Genomic DNA, 17,868 nt, shown 5'->3' with positions numbered 1-17,868 from the left:
GCTTAAAAATATAGATGTCCTACCAAAGGATAGATCATAAATATCGTATTTGCGAAGGTCCAACACCTGACAATCTTACTATCAGCTGTTCTCAGGAGCCGATATACAGAAAATAGAATAGGAAGTAGACAGCGCTGTCCTCAGGGTAGTGGCTAAACGGATCACTGCACTGATGAATGGTAGATGCAGTACCTTGTCTGACCACTACACAGAGAACAGCGCTGACTGCTTCCTGCTCCATTCTGTGTATCAGCTACTAAGTACAGCTGATCGGTAACGGTACCCGGTATTGGATCACCACTGATCTGATATGCAATACTCATGCTTAGGTTAGGTCACCTATATTTCTAGCCTAGTAGGATGCTGATATTCATCCACCAGACCACCTGACAGTCTTATAGGGGAACCTAAAAAAAGGGGTTTACCCATGAATATAACTATATATATATATATATATATATATATATATATATATATATATAATAAAAAGTTAAACATTTTCATAAATATAATTCTAAATTATGCTGCTTTTTACAGATTCTCTCTAACCATCTTAGTGGTGACATCTCTTGTCTTGATCAGTTACAATGGATAAGACCATAAATGTTGGCACTTTCTATGGTCTGGGACTGGTCAGAAGCCCACTTGTGGTGTCCATATTGTGGCAGGAACACTACATGTATGAAAAGATAACCCGACCACAATAAGGACATCATGGCTGGTTATCAGGAGGACACTACATGTATGAGAAGATAACCCGACCACAATAAGGACATCATGGCTGGTTATCAGGAGGACACTACATGTATGAGAAGATAACCTGACCACAATAAGGACATCATGGCTGGTTATCAGAAGGACACTACATGTATGAGAAGATAACCCCACAACAATAAGGACATCATGACTGGTTATCAGGAGGACACTACATGTATGAGAAGATAACCCGACCACAATTAGGACATCATGGCGTTTGACCAGCTCTTCCAATGCAGTGATGAACCTTCTGACAACCCTGTCTTGGCCTCTAGATGGCTAATGTCTTCAATGACTAATCTCTCATCCGGTCACTCCGTAACCTAAAGCAAGTCAGTAACATAAACCCATGCCAGTAAAGAATCAATTAAGCAAGGCCAGAATGAGGTGGTCATGTGACCCTTGGGGACCTTCAAAAACTCTGGGTCAACTTTTCCTTAATTTCCTGACACCCTGCTGGGCAGTATAGCAGGAAATAAGCCGAGCAGACAAGGTGGTCCAAGTGGTTTTCATCTGCCATCAGCTGCATCTTTCATTGCAGAGACGTCCTTTCTAATCAGTGGCGGTGAGGGCGGACATATTGTTTAGATTAGTGTGGAGGTTCAGACACAGCCTTTAGTTTTACAGCATTTCTAGATTTTAACTGAGAATTTCACAAAAAAATAAAAAAGCATAAAATAATAGGGAAAAATAAAAGATGATTTCTGACCGAGCAGACTGTCCAATAAGTGAAGGGTTAAGTGTGGCCATGTCTCCGGGTACATGACAACCCCTTCAGAAATTATTATAGATCTTATAGCCAAAGATGCGGAGGTGGGAAATAAATGCGTGTGATAAAAAGGCAGAACTAGTCCCAACATTGTATATGAAGGAAGACAATGGATCAGAGCACTAGGAGAGAAAGCAGAAGAATATCAGGAAGACACGTACTCCATCATGGACGGTGGGATAGTGCAGCAGTCCTGGATGGCGGTCAGTGGGGAGGTGAGATGGGCGGTGTATGAGGCCTCCACCACCTGCTTATTCCGCGTCACCACATCCAAATAACGATTAAACTTCTCTCGGATCTTCTTGGCCAACTGTTCAGAAAGAAGACAAAATGTCATTGGAAATCCCAGGTAGGATAACCACAGAGAAGATATTGAGCAATCTGGGATAAATACATTTTTACAGGTCCCTATACTGCCCCCTATGTACAGGAATATAACTACTATAATACTACTCCTATGTACAAGAATATAACTACTATAATACTGCCCCTATACACATGGATATAACTACTATAATACTACCTCCTATGTACAAGAATATAACTACTATAATACTGCTCCTATGTACAAGAATATAACTACTATAATACTACTCCTATGTACAAGAATATAACTACTATAATACTACCTCCTATGTACAAGAATATAACTACTATAATACTACTCCTATGTACGAGAATATAACTACTATAATACTACTGCTATGTACAAGAATATAACTACTATAATACTGCTCCTATGTACAAGAATATAACTACTATAATACTACCTCCTATGTACAAGAATATAACTACTATAATACTACTCCTATGTACAAGAATATAACTACTATAATACTACCTCCTATGTACAAGAATATAACTACTATAATACTACCTCCTATGTACAAGAATATAACTACTATAATACTACTCCTATGTACAAGAATATAACTACTATAATACTACCTCCTATGTACAAGAATATAACTACTATAATACTACTCCTATGTACAAGAATATAACTACTATAATACTACCTCCTATGTACAAGAATATAACTACTATAATACTACCTCCTATGTACAAGAATATAACTACTATAATACTACTCCTATGTACAAGAATATAACTACTATAATACTGCTCCTATGTACAAGAATATAACTACTATAATACTACTCCTATGTACAAGAATATAACTACTATAATACTGCTCCTATGTACAAGAATATAACTACTATAATACTACTCCTATGTACAAGAATATAACTACTATAATACTACCTCCTATGTACAAGAATATAACTACTATAATACTACCTCCTATGTACAAGAATATAACTACTATAATACTACCTCCTATGTACAAGAATATAACTACTATAATACTACTCCTATGTACAAGAATATAACTACTATAATACTACTCCTATGTACAAGAATATAACTACTATAATACTGCTCCTATGTACAAGAATATAACTACTATAATACTACCTCCTATGTACAAGAATATAACTACTATAATACTACCTCCTATGTACAAGAATATAACTACTATAATACTACTCCTATATACAAGAATATAACTACTATAATACTACCCCTATGTACAAGAATATAACTACTATAATACTGCCTCCTATGTACAAGAATATAACTACTATAATACTGCTCCTATGTACAATATAACTACTATAATACTACTCCTATGTACAAGAATATAACTACTATAATACTACCTCCTATGTACAAGAATATAACTACTATAATACTACCTCCTATGTACAAGAATATAACTACTATAATACTACTCCTAGGTACAAGAATATAACTACTATAATACTACTCCTATGTACAAGAATATAACTACTATAATACTACCTCCTATGTACAAGAATATAACTACTATAATACTACTCCTATATACAAGAATATAACTACTATAATACTGCTCCTATGTACAAGAATATAACTACTATAATACTGCTCCTATGTACAAGAATATAACTACTATAATACTACCTCCTATGTACAAGAATATAACTACTATAATACTGCTCCTATGTACAAGAATATAACTACTATAATACTGCTCCTATGTACAAAAATATAATTACTATAATACTACCTCCTATGTACAAGAATATAACTACTATAATACTGCTCCTATGTACAAGAATATAACTACTATAATACTGCTCCTATGTACAAGAATATAACTACTATAATACTGCTCCTATGTACAAGAATATAACTACTATAATACTACTCCTATGTACAAGAATATAACTACTATAATACTGCTCCTATGTACAAGAATATAACTACTATAATACTACCTTCTATGTACAAGAATATAACTACTATAATACTACTCCTATGTACAAGAATATAACTACTATAATACTACTCCTATGTACAAGAATATAACTACTATAATACTACTCCTATGTACAAGAATATAACTACTATAATACTTCTCCTATGTACAAGAATATAACTACTATAATACTGCCTCCTATGTACAAGAATATAATTACTATAATACTACCTCCTATGTACAAGAATATAACTACTATAATACTGCTCCTATGTACAAGAATATAACTACTATAATACTGCTCCTATGTACAAGAATATAACTACTATAATACTACTCCTATGTACAAGAATATAACTACTATAATACTACTCCTATGTACAAGAATATAACTACTATAATACTGCTCCTATGTACAGGAATATAACTACTATAATACTGCTCCTATGTACAAGAATATAACTACTATAATACTGCTCCTATGTACAAGAATATAACTACTATAATACTACTCCTATGTACAAGAATATAACTACTATAATACTGCTCCTATGTACAAGAATATAACTACTATAATACTGCTCCTATGTAGAGGAATATAACTACTATAATACTGCTCCTATGTACAAGAATATAACTACTATAATACTACTCCTATGTACAAGAATATAACTACTATAATACTGCTCCTATGTACAAGAATATAACTACTATAATACTGCTCCTATGTACAAGAATATAACTACTATAATACTACCTCCTATGTACAAGAATATAACTACTATAATACTGCTCCTATGTACAAGAATATAACTACTATAATACTACTCCTATGTACAAGAATATAACTACTATAATACTACTCCTATGTACAAGAATATAACTACTATAATACTACTCCTATGTACAAGAATATAACTACTATAATACTGCTCCTATGTACAAGAATATAACTACTATAATACTGCTCCTATGTACAAGAATATAACTACTATAATACTAGTACTATGTACAAGAATATAACTACTATAATACTGCTCCTATGTACAAGAATATAACTACTATAACACTGTACATGGATCTACACACCTAGGACACATTTGTGTATCCACAGCTCCTCTCATACATCTGAGTTACATTTTTCAGCACTATCCTCTCCCTTTCCCACAGTCACGGGGCCCCTGATGTAAACTGTGATTAGACATCCATCCCCTCCTCCGCTCGTAATCCAATCCCTCCAATTAATAATCCCCAGACGGATTGCTGAGAACTTATATTGACAAATGAATTCTTTAACTGTTAATAACAGAACGCGTCGGGCAGGATTTTATGTTGTTGTGTGAATGAATAATGAGCGATCGCTTTACAAATCCCGCAGTCATTTGCATGAAAACCTACAAGAGCACCAGACGTCTCCGAGGAGAGAAAACCGTAAGTGAAATATTATCTTGATATAGAGATGTCATAAATCATCCGGCCTGCGAGACGTGATGGAGAACTGTGCCATGTTATGTGGGGGGCATCACTAGAGGGGCCTGGTAGGTGCTGGACTAAGAGTCCCGGCCTCCACAGGATCATGGACATTACGGGCAGAGTATACATCATGACCAGAAGCACTGCCCAAGTTTTGATCTCGTTGTTTAAAAAATTTTGCACAATTTTTGCCATTTACATTCCCTCCACATCATGGCGGTAACTGGCACCCATATTCAGCGATTCCCCTTGTGTCAAGATGATATGACCATATTCAAATATTGTCCATTTAGGAACCTTCCTATGGGATCTCCAGCTAATCAGAGGTGATCATTAAGGAACCTGGCAGTGCTCACTTTCCCTACAGCGCCACCATAGGATAGATGAAGTATGACACTCTTGGGTCCTCCAAATAACATGCGAATTCCCGCATAGTAAATCCTAATTCCCTAACTGGATATACTGAAAGAAACCCCATTCATGACCTGATCCATCTTGACCATCTTTTATTCTACATGTCCAGGCTACAATATGTGAGCCCCCTGTCTCGTTTATGGCTGCCTCCCCCATAGTAGGAAGTTTTGGGCTACGGGACAGACAGATCTGATGTCAGATGTCGACCCGGTGGTATCAATGGCAGCTTGCAAGGTTGCCATAGTGGCGGGACAGGCTACCATTGTTTTGGGCCTGTAATAGACACGTGTGGCAAGGAGGAAGCATGCCGCCCCCCCCGCCCTACAATGTTAGGAGGTCCACGACCGCAACCGGGATGTCACCCGTGTGGCCCTAGTCAAGAAAACGACAGCAGGCGGCAAACTAATATTGGTTCTCCCGGCCTACGGGGAGGCTGCGGCGAGCGGAGATGCGACGGCGTTAAATATGTAAATATGTTTTGTAAGTGGATTTTATTTTTCTCTTACAAGGAAACCTCAAACGGCCCTTTGAATATCAATTTCTTTTGTGATTTCAATGGGAGGCGTTCTTTTTTTATCCGGCCTATCTGTTCCTTTTATCTGGCTTAATTTTCCCCCGGCGTCCTTTTTGTTTATCCGCACACATCCCCCGAGCCGCTCCGTAGCCGCGCTCCCTTAAACTTTGCATCTCAAAAGAAGCCCCTCTCAGATGAAAAATTACATCTCAAAGGCAAAAAGGATTTCAATCTTATCAAGAACGGATTGTGAATATGAATCCACAGCTGCCAAACACAAGGGGAGGGGGGCTAGGTATGAAGATAAGCGGGGGACGGGGGGCCGCGAAAAAGCGGTGCCGCCACCTCTAATTACACCGCCATTCTGAAACTACAACTCCCAGCATGCACTAGAATCCATCAGGGTCTCCTTCCTGCCGAGTATGGGCAAGAAAGGTTTCCTTTAAGGCCTTTATCTCAATTTTGCGCCATCTTCCATTTCTCTGAAAACAGGCGGCAGTATAAAGAATGGCAGTTTTTAGGGTGGTTGTCATGACAACACCCGGCACTACGGCAATCGTGATGATTCTCGGTAAGCTTTTAGCAAAAAGGAAAAAAAAATAAAAAATCTGCATATTTCGTGCGGTAATCTTCAAAAACAGAGAAAGCGGCGATTGTACAATCCCATGTCCTTGGACATCGCCATTGTTTACTTTGGATGGAAAATATTTTCTTCTTCTCATTTACTTATAATGTAGAACAAGAAAAAAAAAGTTTGATCTAAATTAGATATTTTTGATAAAAAGGAAATCTGGTTACGGTATTTGCATTGGCAACGAAGTCGCGAGTCCTGGTATCATCTGGCGCCGGTCGACTAATACGCCCATAATATAGGGCACGCCATATTTATACAAGTGACGAGGGTCAAAACTGCGACTAATAACGACACCCATGAATCAAGGTCCAAAAAATTGTTTCCCTCTATAGGTCCCCCTCCGCGCCCAATGCTCATTTTATGGGTGAGTGAAGAGACGGAAAAATGAGTCTCATGACACGGTCTATGACTACCAAAATCTCAGCATGCAAGCTATAGGGGAAAGAAGATTTTTCAAGACCAGTGATTAGTACACCGATCATTTATGTGAAGGCGCACAGATCCTGCAGAATCAGGTGCATCCTCCAGCAGGGCCTTGCACTGCACCGAAATCTACACCCGCTCATAGCTGGCACCCATTTCAGTCATTATCTGCACCTGTAAATGAGCATAAATGATAAGAAAATGTGTCCGTGGACACATCCACATCAAGGGCAACCGAAAAACAAGAAGCGGGCAGGGATGGGGAGAGGAGAAGAAAGAAGGAAAGGAAAAGGGAGAAGAGAGCAGGGAAGGAGAGAGGAGAAGAGAGCAGGGAAGGAGAGGGGAGAAGAGAGCAGGGAAGGAAGGGGAGAAGAGAGCAGGGAAGGAAGGGGAGAAGAAAGCAGGGAAGGAAGGGGAGAAGAAAGCAGGGAAGGAAGGGGAGAAGAAAGCAGGGAAGGAAGGGGAGAAGAAAGCAGGGAAGGAAGGGGAGAAGAAAGCAGGGAAGGAAGGGGAGAAGAAAGCAGGGAAGGAAGGGGAGAAGAAAGCAGGGAAGGAAGGGGAGAAGAAAGCAGGGAAGGAAGGGGAGAAGAAAGCAGGGAAGGAAGGGGAGAAGAAAGCAGGGAAGGAAGGGGAGAAGAAAGCAGGGAAGGAGAGAGGAGAAGAGAGCAGGGAAGGAGAGGGGAGAAGAGAGCAGGGAAGGAGAGAGGAGAAGAGAGCAGGGAAGGAGAGGGGAGAAGAGAGCAGGGAAGGAACGGGAGAAGAGAGCAGGGAAGGAGAGAGGAGAAGAGAGCAGGGAAGGAGAGAGGAGAAGAGAGCAGGGAAGGAGAGAGGAGAAGAGAGCAGGGAAGGAGAGAGGAGAAGAGAGCAGGGAAGGAGAGAGGAGAAGAGAGCAGGGAAGGAAGGGAGAAGAGAGCAGGGATGGGGAGAGGAGAAGAAAGCAGGGATGGGGAGAGGAGAAGAAAGCAGGAAAGGAAAAGGGAGAAGAGACCACAGAAGGAGAGAGGAGAAGACAACAGGGAAAGAGAGGGGAGAAGAAAGCAGGGAAGGAAGGGGAGAAGAAAGCAGGGAAGGAAGGGGAGAAGAAAGCAGGGAAGGAGAGAGGAGAAGAGAGCAGGGAAGGAAGGGGAGAAGAGAGCAGGGAAGGAGAGAGGAGAAGAGAGCAGGGAAGGAGAGGGGAGAAGAGAGCAGGGAAGGAACGGGAGAAGAGAGCAGGGAAGGAGAGAGGAGAAGAGAGCAGGGAAGGAGAGAGGAGAAGAGAGCAGGGAAGGAGAGAGGAGAAGAGAGCAGGGAAGGAGAGAGGAGAAGAGAGCAGGGAAGGAGAGAGGAGAAGAGAGCAGGGAAGGAGAGAGGAGAAGAGAGCAGGGAAGGAAGGGAGAAGAGAAGAAAGCAGGGATGGGGAGAGGAGAAGAAAGCAGGGATGGGGAGAGGAGAAGAAAGCAGGAAAGGAAAAGGGAGAAGAGACCACGGAAGGAGAGAGGAGAAGACAACAGGGAAAGAGAGGGGAGAAGAAAGCAGGGAAGGAAGGGGAGAAGAAAGCAGGGAAGGAAGGGGAGAAGAGAGCAGGGAAGGAGAGAGGAGAAGAGAGCAGGGAAGGAGAGGGGAGAAGAGAGCAGGGAAGGAACGGGAGAAGAGAGCAGGGAAGGAGAGAGGAGAAGAGAGCAGGGAAGGAGAGAGGAGAAGAGAGCAGGGAAGGAGAGAGGAGAAGAGAGCAGGGAAGGAAGGGAGAAGAGAAGAAAGCAGGGATGGGGAGAGGAGAAGAAAGCAGGAAAGGAAAAGGGAGAAGAGACCACGGAAGGAGAGAGGAGAAGACAACAGGGAAAGAGAGGGGAGAAGAAAGCAGGGAAGGAAGGGGAGAAGATAGCAGGGAAGGAGAGAGGAGAAGAGAGCAGGGAAGGAGAGAGGAGAAGAGAGCAGGATAGGAACGGGAGAAGAGAGCAGGGAAGGAGAGGGGAGAAGAGAGCAGGGAAGTAGAGGGGAGAAGAGAGCAGGGAAGGAGAGGGGAGAAGAGAGCAGGGAAGGAACGGGAGAAGACAGCAGGGAAGGAGAGGGGAGAAGAGAGCAGGGAAGGAGAGGGGAGAAGAGAGCAGGGAAGGAGAGGGGAGAAGAGAGCAGGGAAGGAGAGGGGAGAAGAGAGCAGAGAAGGAATGGGAGAAGAGAACAAGAAAGGAGAGAGGAGAAGACAGCAGGGAAGGAGAAGGGGAAATTGTGAAAACAAAAGAGCAGGGAAGGGGATAAAATAAATAAATAAATAAGAGCAGGGAAGGGAAGATGAGAGGAGAGCAGGGTGGTCAATCTTTAGAGCAGTCTTCTCAGAACAGATGTACAGTATACTGCCACATACAGCAAAGTATCTGCACCTTCCCTAACAAGCAGAGCAAGAAGCTCTAGCTATTGGAAGATGGGGAGGGTGACAACATTTGTGTCCACCAGCAACCATTTCATTAGGTGGACATGCACATTGCTACACCCTGTGAGCAGCAGATGGCGCCATACTGTGCAATTAAATGTCCTAACTCTTCGCTGGATAAGTTTTAACACCAGGTAAATTGAAAACATTGCATAATTCTCACAGCCTATACCATAAAAATAACACACCCTGGAGAGACAACCCCTTTAAGAAAATGATTTACACATTGTACTGTGAGCAACGGGGTAAACCGTTCTCTGTGGTGAATGCTTAATGGCAACCGTTGATGAGGAACAAACAGGTTAAGAGAGTCCCATAAATAACCTCCAGCAGGCGGGTGTAAAGCCCTAAAGATATCAACACTCTGACCCTAATCCTATAGCGAAACGGAAACTAATTTCAATTAAATTGTAAGAATACAGGAGGACATTTTGGCATGTGATAAATCAGAGCGTTTACAAAACACGAAACGAGCGCAGCAACCGCCATAGCTGCCGCCTACACATACAACACCAAAATATATAGACATTTAATATATTTCACAGCGATGGGGTGAAAGATCGCACACTATAAATATTTCCATCTAAAATCTACACCCCATATAAGATTATGGGGAAAACACAGCGATGTTGCAGGTAAAAATAACTTGGTGCGCCATATCTACCTACAGGCTGTGCGTGGTATTGCAACTCAACCCTCTTCACGCCAATGAAGTTCAGTTGCAATACCATAGACAACCTGCACACAAGTGTGGCACTGTTACTTGAAACAAGCAGCCATGATTTTCTGATACAACCCTGTTATGGTAATTTATATAAAACCATGTCTATTGTGTGGGTGTGTGGGGGGGGGGGGTTATGGCCTCTTAAAAATTGCCATTTGCACTGATCGTACTTCTTTAAGAGATTGCTGCTGTGGTGTCAGTGCAACTTAACGCAGCAGGTCAGTAAAACTTACTGACGCCTGACCTCTCCACACACCGCACCCTCCATCTGCAGCGGCAGCCACTAAACAGCGCTGAATGACAGACTTCACCCGGCTTGTTTATCCCCCATCTGGCCAGTAAAGTGGCCGCTCCGGCCTTTCACCACCGCTGAAAGATGGCCCTGCCATTCTGAGTGATGTCATCGGGCTCAGTTTACATAGTCTTACATTACGAGGCCTTGCTCAGGGAAACGATGTTTTCAGGACAAGTGCATTAACTCTTCCTGACCCGCAGCAGCTCATTGGGCTCAAATTCTTAAGGTCAGAGGTCATCAAACTTTTCAGTAACAGGATCTTTAAGTGTCTGGAGGAATGCCAACTCTGGATTGTATAGAAGTGTTTATTTATACATTCAACAACTGCTCCAGCGGCGGGTACCAGGGAAAAACTCTAAAAACATGACATTTATGTAGAAAAAATAAAAATTACTACACAAAATACTAACAAATACAAAAAAAATGTCTATGAAACCAAATGTTATCCAGGACGACCATTCTATGGATGGAAACCAAGACCTATTTCTGGATGGCTTCCCCCTCAGAAGACAGTATTATAGTAGTTATATTCTTGTACATAGGAGCAGTATTATAGTAGTTATATTCTTGTACATAGGAGGTAGTATTATAGTAGTTATATTCTTGTACATAGGAGGTAGTATTATAGTAGTTATATTCTTGTACATAGGAGGTAGTATTATAGTAGTTATATTCTTGTACATAGGAGTAGTATTATAGTAGTTATATTCTTGTACATAGGAGCAGTATTATAGTAGTTATATTCTTGTACATAGGAGCAGTATTATAGTAGTTATATTCTTGTACATAGGAGGTAGTATTATAGTAGTTATATTCTTGTACATAGGAGTAGTATTATAGTAGTTATATTCTTGTACATAGGAGTAGTATTATAGTAGTTATATTCTTGTACATAGGAGTAGTATTATAGTAGTTATATTCTTGTACATAGGAGTAGTATTATAGTGGTTATATTCTTGTACATAGGAGGTAGTATTATAGTGGTTATATTCTTGTACATAGGAAGTAGTATTATAGTAGTTATATTCTTGTACATAGGAGTAGTATTATAGTAGTTATATTCTTGTACATAGGAGTAGTATTATAGTAGTTATATTCTTGTACATAGGAGCAGTATTATAGTAGTTATATTCTTGTACATAGGAGTAGTATTATAGTAGTTATATTCTTGTACATAGGAGTAGTATTATAGTAGTTATATTCTTGTACATAGGAGGTAGTATTATAGTAGTTATATTCTTGTACATAGGAGTAGTATTATAGTAGTTATATTCTTGTACATAGGAGGTAGTATTATAGTAGTTATATTCTTGTACATAGGAGGTAGTATTATAGTAGTTATATTCTTGTACATAGGAGTAGTATTATAGTAGTTATATTCTTGTACATAGGAGCAGTATTATAGTAGTTATATTCTTGTACATAGGAGTAGTATTATAGTAGTTATATTTGTGTACATAGGAGTAGTATTATAGTAGTTATATTCTTGTACATAGGAGTAGTATTATAGTAGTTATATTCTTGAACATAGGAGCAGTATTATAGTAGTTATATTCTTGTACATAGGAGTAGTATTATAGTAGTTATATTCTTGTACATAGGAGTAGTATTATAGTAGTTATATTTGTGTACATAGGAGTAGTAGTATAGCAGTTATATTCTTGTACCAAGAACCAGACCATGAACTTACTTGTTGGACTTCACTTTCACCATTTGATATCTTCTCTGTATATACAAATGAATTAAATATTCTCTGTAGAAACAAAGAGAAAAAAAGCAGTATGAGAAACTCTGACTAATGGAATAAGCAATGACTACAAGTAAATATTCAAAGCATACACAGTATTCCAATCCCGCGCACCACTACAACTCCCAGTTCTCAGCAGTCAGTTATCTCCCTATATTACCTATAAGTCATTCAGTACATGACGTACATTGTAGATGTCACAGAAACTGTTACAGAGTTTGCACATATGCATACCTCCCAACTTTTGAAGAATCGAAAGAGGGACAAAATGCGCGCCGTGGCAAATTTAGCCCCGCCCACTTTTGTGTTGACTCCGCCCACTCGTTAATTTTTCATGTGCCCGCGCACAGTATAATCCTCCTACAGTCACCCGTAAATTATATGTCCCCCCTCTATCTCTCCCCCAGTTTCATATACACCCTTCATCTGCCCCCAGTTTCATGTCCCCCTTCCATCTCTGCCCCCAGATTCATGTCCTGTGTCAGCTCCTCGCTTCGCTGCTGCCGCCGGCTCCTGGCTTGTAGACGCGATGTGTCACATGACACATCACATGTGTCACATCGCGTCTACAAGCCAGGAGCCGGCGGCAGCGGCGAAGGGAGGAGCTGACCTGTGTCAGCTTCTCGCTTCAGCCGCATGTGTCAGCGAGAGAGGCGCGCAGCGGCGAAGCGAGGAGCTGACGCTCCTTGCTTCAGCCGCATATGTGTTCAACTCAGATCTGCGTCCTCTGGACGCAGATCTGAGTTGAAATCGGGACATGCCTCCCTCCAACCGGGACCACGGGACATGTCACCCAAATTGTGACTGTCCCGCGGAAATCGGGACGGTTGGGAGGTATGCATATAGAAGCTGCTCCCTGTCCCCAATTATTACAGTACATCACCCACATTCACAAACGTAGAAGAATTGAGTCACCAGATCATTGGCTACCCAATATATCACATTTTTGGTGACAACACGACATCCCTCCATCACAAATCAAAGCCTTTACAATGTGTGAATCCCCCTCCCCAACTTTACAAATCCAATGGATTCAATTTCCCCCTTTCCATAGCCGGCCCTTTCACTGTGGCTGGCTGGGAATTGGAGAATTTAAGAAATGTGAACTTGCAGATCTAAAGGCGGCCATAAATCTCCTCCGGTTAACAGCTCCCAGGGAACGCAAAGAGCCAAAAAAAGATTCTGGGCTTTGTAAGGGTTTCCTTCTGCACCGCTCAAGGAAGATGGATGGCGACGATCAGCCAGCACGTGTCATCTACCTTGAACCCGAGAGGGTGGGCTGCGGGCCTATATCAGGGAGGGGTACTGGACCTCATGGAAGAGACCCAGACAGCAATGCCCCATGGGAAGGAAATATGCAAAAGAGCTAGCCCATCTAGTGCCACCGACCGATATCCACCCATCATGTAGAGCCATGAAAAATGATAATAGTGGAAGAGCGCCCCCTCTGGCCAGTAACATTTGCTAATATAAGAGTCAAAGAGAAAGCTTGACATATCCTTATGAAATAAAAAATCCCTTTAAATTGATGACCAGCGTCCGCCATGTTATGTAGATCTTTTGGTAGAAATCTAAATAACAACAAGAGCAACCAATCAGATTCTTTGTTTCATGTTCAACTCCGCTCTGGAAAAATGAAAGCTGAGCTCTGATTGGTTGCCGTGGGAAACACCATCCATTTCCCGTCAGCAGAGATGAGGCCTACGGTAAATATGATTTATGGGGTCACCACCAAAATATCCTCAACCCATCCCCCAATTATAACAAAAACTTTCGCAAAAAAAAAAAAAGTCTATGAATATTTCAGTATTTTCACATTTCGGCCCAAATCCGAGTCTTCAATCCCCACGCTTAGCTTCCTGAGCTAGACCCGAGAGCATTACTTAACCAACACGAGCCCGCGTCGCCCTCGCCCGCTAAGACTTTGAACCTTCCCTTTCGGGCAAAGCGGTGTTCTGGTTTTCATTAGAATTTGTGCAGCCAAGGTAAAAAACCTATTAGCAAATCTGCCATTTTCACAGACGACCAAAAACCAGTAAATCCACATTAAATTAGGACTGTACCATTTTGTGAAAAGGTCTAGTCACCCGGCGGATCGCAGATAACGTCTTCCGATTCTTCCCTCAGGCTAGGAAATAATTGCTAGCAAAATGCCAGAAATATAACTTACCCCCCCCCCCCCTTATTTACTGAGAAGTGCAAAGGAAAGAATGGAGGCGAAGCCACCACTAAAATCCAGATACAAGACAACAAGAGCACAATAATACCCAGAGACACCTATAGACCCCTATATACAGGCACTATGATAGAAAGCTATAGGATCATGTTCAGACCTGGGGGATCCTGAGACCATTTACACACATCCAGATGTCAGGAAAAAATCCGTCTGGACTTCTCGGCATCTTATTACAGAACACAAAGGGTGAAATCTGTGCAAAGTCTGAATGTAACTTAGATGGATTGCACCGCAGATCTGAGGCGAAGGTACCTATATGTGTAATATGTGTAAAGGTACCGATAATTTTAATGTGGATATAGGGTACAGCTAATAATAATCCGCGTATAGGGTACAGATACTAATAATCCGCGTATAGGGTACAGATAGGCCTAATGTGCATATAGGGTACAGATTGGCGTATAGGTTACCGATATATCTAAGGTGTGCACAGGATACCTATATGTTCTCCAACAACTCACAACTACCTCATGACAAGCTCCCCGATACCTCACAACTACCTCCCTAATATCACACGTGTATCTCATTACTAGCTCCCCAATATCACACGACTACCTCATGACTAGCTCCCCGATTTCAAAACATTACTTCATGACTTAGTTCCCCGATATAAAACGACTAACTCTCTAATATCTCACAACTACCTCCCTAATATCACACGTTTACCTCAGGACTAGCTCCCTGATATCACACGACTACCTCATAACTAGCTCCCTGATATCACACGACTACCTCATAACTACCTCATGACTAGCTCCCCGATATCACACGACTACCTCATGACTAGCTCCCCGATATCACACGACTACCTCATAACTACCTCATGACTAGCTCCCTAATACCACACGACTCCCTCATGACTACCTCCCCGATATCACATGACTATCTCCTGACTAGCTCCCTGATATCACACGACTATCTCATGACTAGCTCCCCGATATCACACGACTACCTCATGACTAGCTCCCTAATGTCACACGACTACCTTCCTGATATCACACGACTACCTCATGACTAGCTCCCCACATCTACACTATGGATCCCGTTAACATTCTCTTCACGATTTACCCCAGTAGTTAAAACCTCAATTGCAAATTTGCAAAATGAAAACCTATAAGGGCGGAGCCTCGATGGTCTTGACCTAGAGCAAGGGTCACTCCAGATTATACACCAGCCGTATACAGTCTCCCCAATCTGCTCACCCTCTTGTCACCAGGATGTATCTTGGATCATACAACAAAACGTTGCGACATGTAGATACACAAATTCCTCTTTTACAACCGGACCAAGGCTTGTGCAGCAGAATAGCACGCTTACTGCAGGGTGTAGGACTGTGTTCACACCGGGCAGATCTGATGTAACTGATATAACTCCTGGATCACACATTAAACAGAGTGTTGGGCAAAAGATGAAAAGTTTATGCAAAAGTGCAGAAGAAATCCTCAAGGGACGAAGCCGGCACCAAACCTGCCGTAAGCGAAATTTTTAAAATTTTTATTTCCACAGATAACCTGCCATGTGTGAACACCGCCAGAGCTAAGAGGGTGGAGAACCAGCAATAGTCTATGATATGAATAAGACCTGGCACAAGGGTAACCACGGGGAGAGGGCTGACCGAATAAGATAAAGCCTATGTCCTGCCTGAACTGGCTGATAACAGAGAATAGCAGCACTGAACTGCCCTGCAAATGTGAATAAGGATTAGGGCCCCGTCAAGCTATGCTATATAGAGTGAGAATATAGCAAAAACCGCACAACCCTGGGGGAGGGGGCAGTCCTTTCGTGGCCCACCCATGGGTAAATCCTGTAATCACCAGACGAGACCATCAGTGAATGGAGCGATAGAGAGATCCTAATCACATGAAGGTCATGAGAAGCCGAGGATTACTACTCCAATCATACTCACACTGGGACATTCATCATCCGAGGAGGAGGAGGGAAACAAGAGTCGGCTTTGTGGCCTATAACACCAGGCCGCGCCGCCATGTGCAGGAGATTCCCTAGGCCGCCTCTGTTGGGGTTAAAATAGTGGGGTGCTCTGCTTAATAGATGGGTCCCCAATAACCTGATGACAAAGGACACCTGCTGGGATCTCCAGCGATCAGCAGGAACCTGCCCATAAGTGTTCAGTTTCCCTGCAGCGCCACCACAGGGAAAATAAAATATGACATGGCGTCCACTCGTATGAATGGGTTGTCTATGGAAAGCAGGACAGGATTAGTCCTCCAGTGCGAGAGACACTCTTTGTAACCACTCTGGCCAAATAATACCCTCATAGGATAGATGGCTATAGGATTTCTAAACTGGACACCCCCCGTGTCACACAAAAATCATCTATTTTTAAAGTTATGTGAACATTTCTTTAACGATTCTCCAGGCATTCCCTTTAAGAGGTAATAGTTAAAGGGGGATTTCAGTTTTTACAGACAAAGTGTAAGGGGTATTTTTGGGCAGCCATCACTTGATTGGTGGCCATCTAACAACAAAGACCCCTCCTGAGAACGAAGCAGACAGGGCCCCCCCAGGCACGCTCTATGCACAGTGGCGCTCTTGTCCTGGCACCGTGCAAGGGTGGAGTTATAAGGGGGGAAAAAATGGAGCGCTATCGGGTGCCAAGGCCGTCACTCCAGGAACTGGCGAGGATCCCAGCAACGCGACTCCCATCATCCTACCAATAGGTTGTCACCGGCTTTTTAACCTTTTACTTACTGCAACACTGTAAAACTTTGTACCAATATCCCAAACCCTCACCAGTATAGGAGCTCCACCTACGGCCAGCGAATGGCGGCATTTATTTATACCCCATACCATCCCCTCTGGAGATCGCCATTGACCCCCTTAAATCAGGTGGATGAAGGGGAACCAGTTCTGTTTCTATTTCTCAGCCTATGTGATGTTACACATCATTCACATGACCTGACCCCAGATCAGTCCCATTTAGAAGAATGGGGCTGAGCTTCAATACCAAGCACAGCCACTATATATGTGTACGGTGCTGTGCTTGGTAAGCAGTGTAGTGCCGAACTCCCCTAAATGCTGCAGCCTCTTCAGACAGGTGTCGGGCCTCCGCTGACCTATCTGAAGGCCTGGAAGACTCCTTAAAGTTTAGTAAGACGTGGTGACAGCTCCTTTGCCTGTGCATTGTCTTACAAGACCCCCTTTAAGACTGAA

General features: G+C 42.1%; 1 protein-coding gene across 1 annotated transcript in view; it reads right to left on the bottom strand.

Annotated features, from left to right (window-relative positions):
* The window catches only part of CACHD1 (cache domain containing 1), a 95,025-nt gene that overhangs the window by 43,556 nt on the left and 33,601 nt on the right, over positions 1-17,868 (bottom strand). The window contains exons 2-3 of the mRNA XM_075287938.1: positions 12,405-12,467; positions 1,687-1,835 (exon numbers count right to left, since the gene is read on the bottom strand). Coding sequence (XP_075144039.1) covers positions 1,687-1,835; positions 12,405-12,467 — 212 coding nt within the window. The remainder of the gene's footprint in view (positions 1-1,686; positions 1,836-12,404; positions 12,468-17,868) is intronic.

The sequence above is a fragment of the Leptodactylus fuscus genome, chromosome 9 (genome assembly GCF_031893055.1).
Source record: "Leptodactylus fuscus isolate aLepFus1 chromosome 9, aLepFus1.hap2, whole genome shotgun sequence".
Classification (NCBI taxonomy): Eukaryota; Metazoa; Chordata; class Amphibia; order Anura; family Leptodactylidae; genus Leptodactylus; species Leptodactylus fuscus.
The sequence above is the reverse complement of the archived record's forward strand: the minus strand, read 5'-3'. Positions and strand labels throughout refer to the sequence as shown.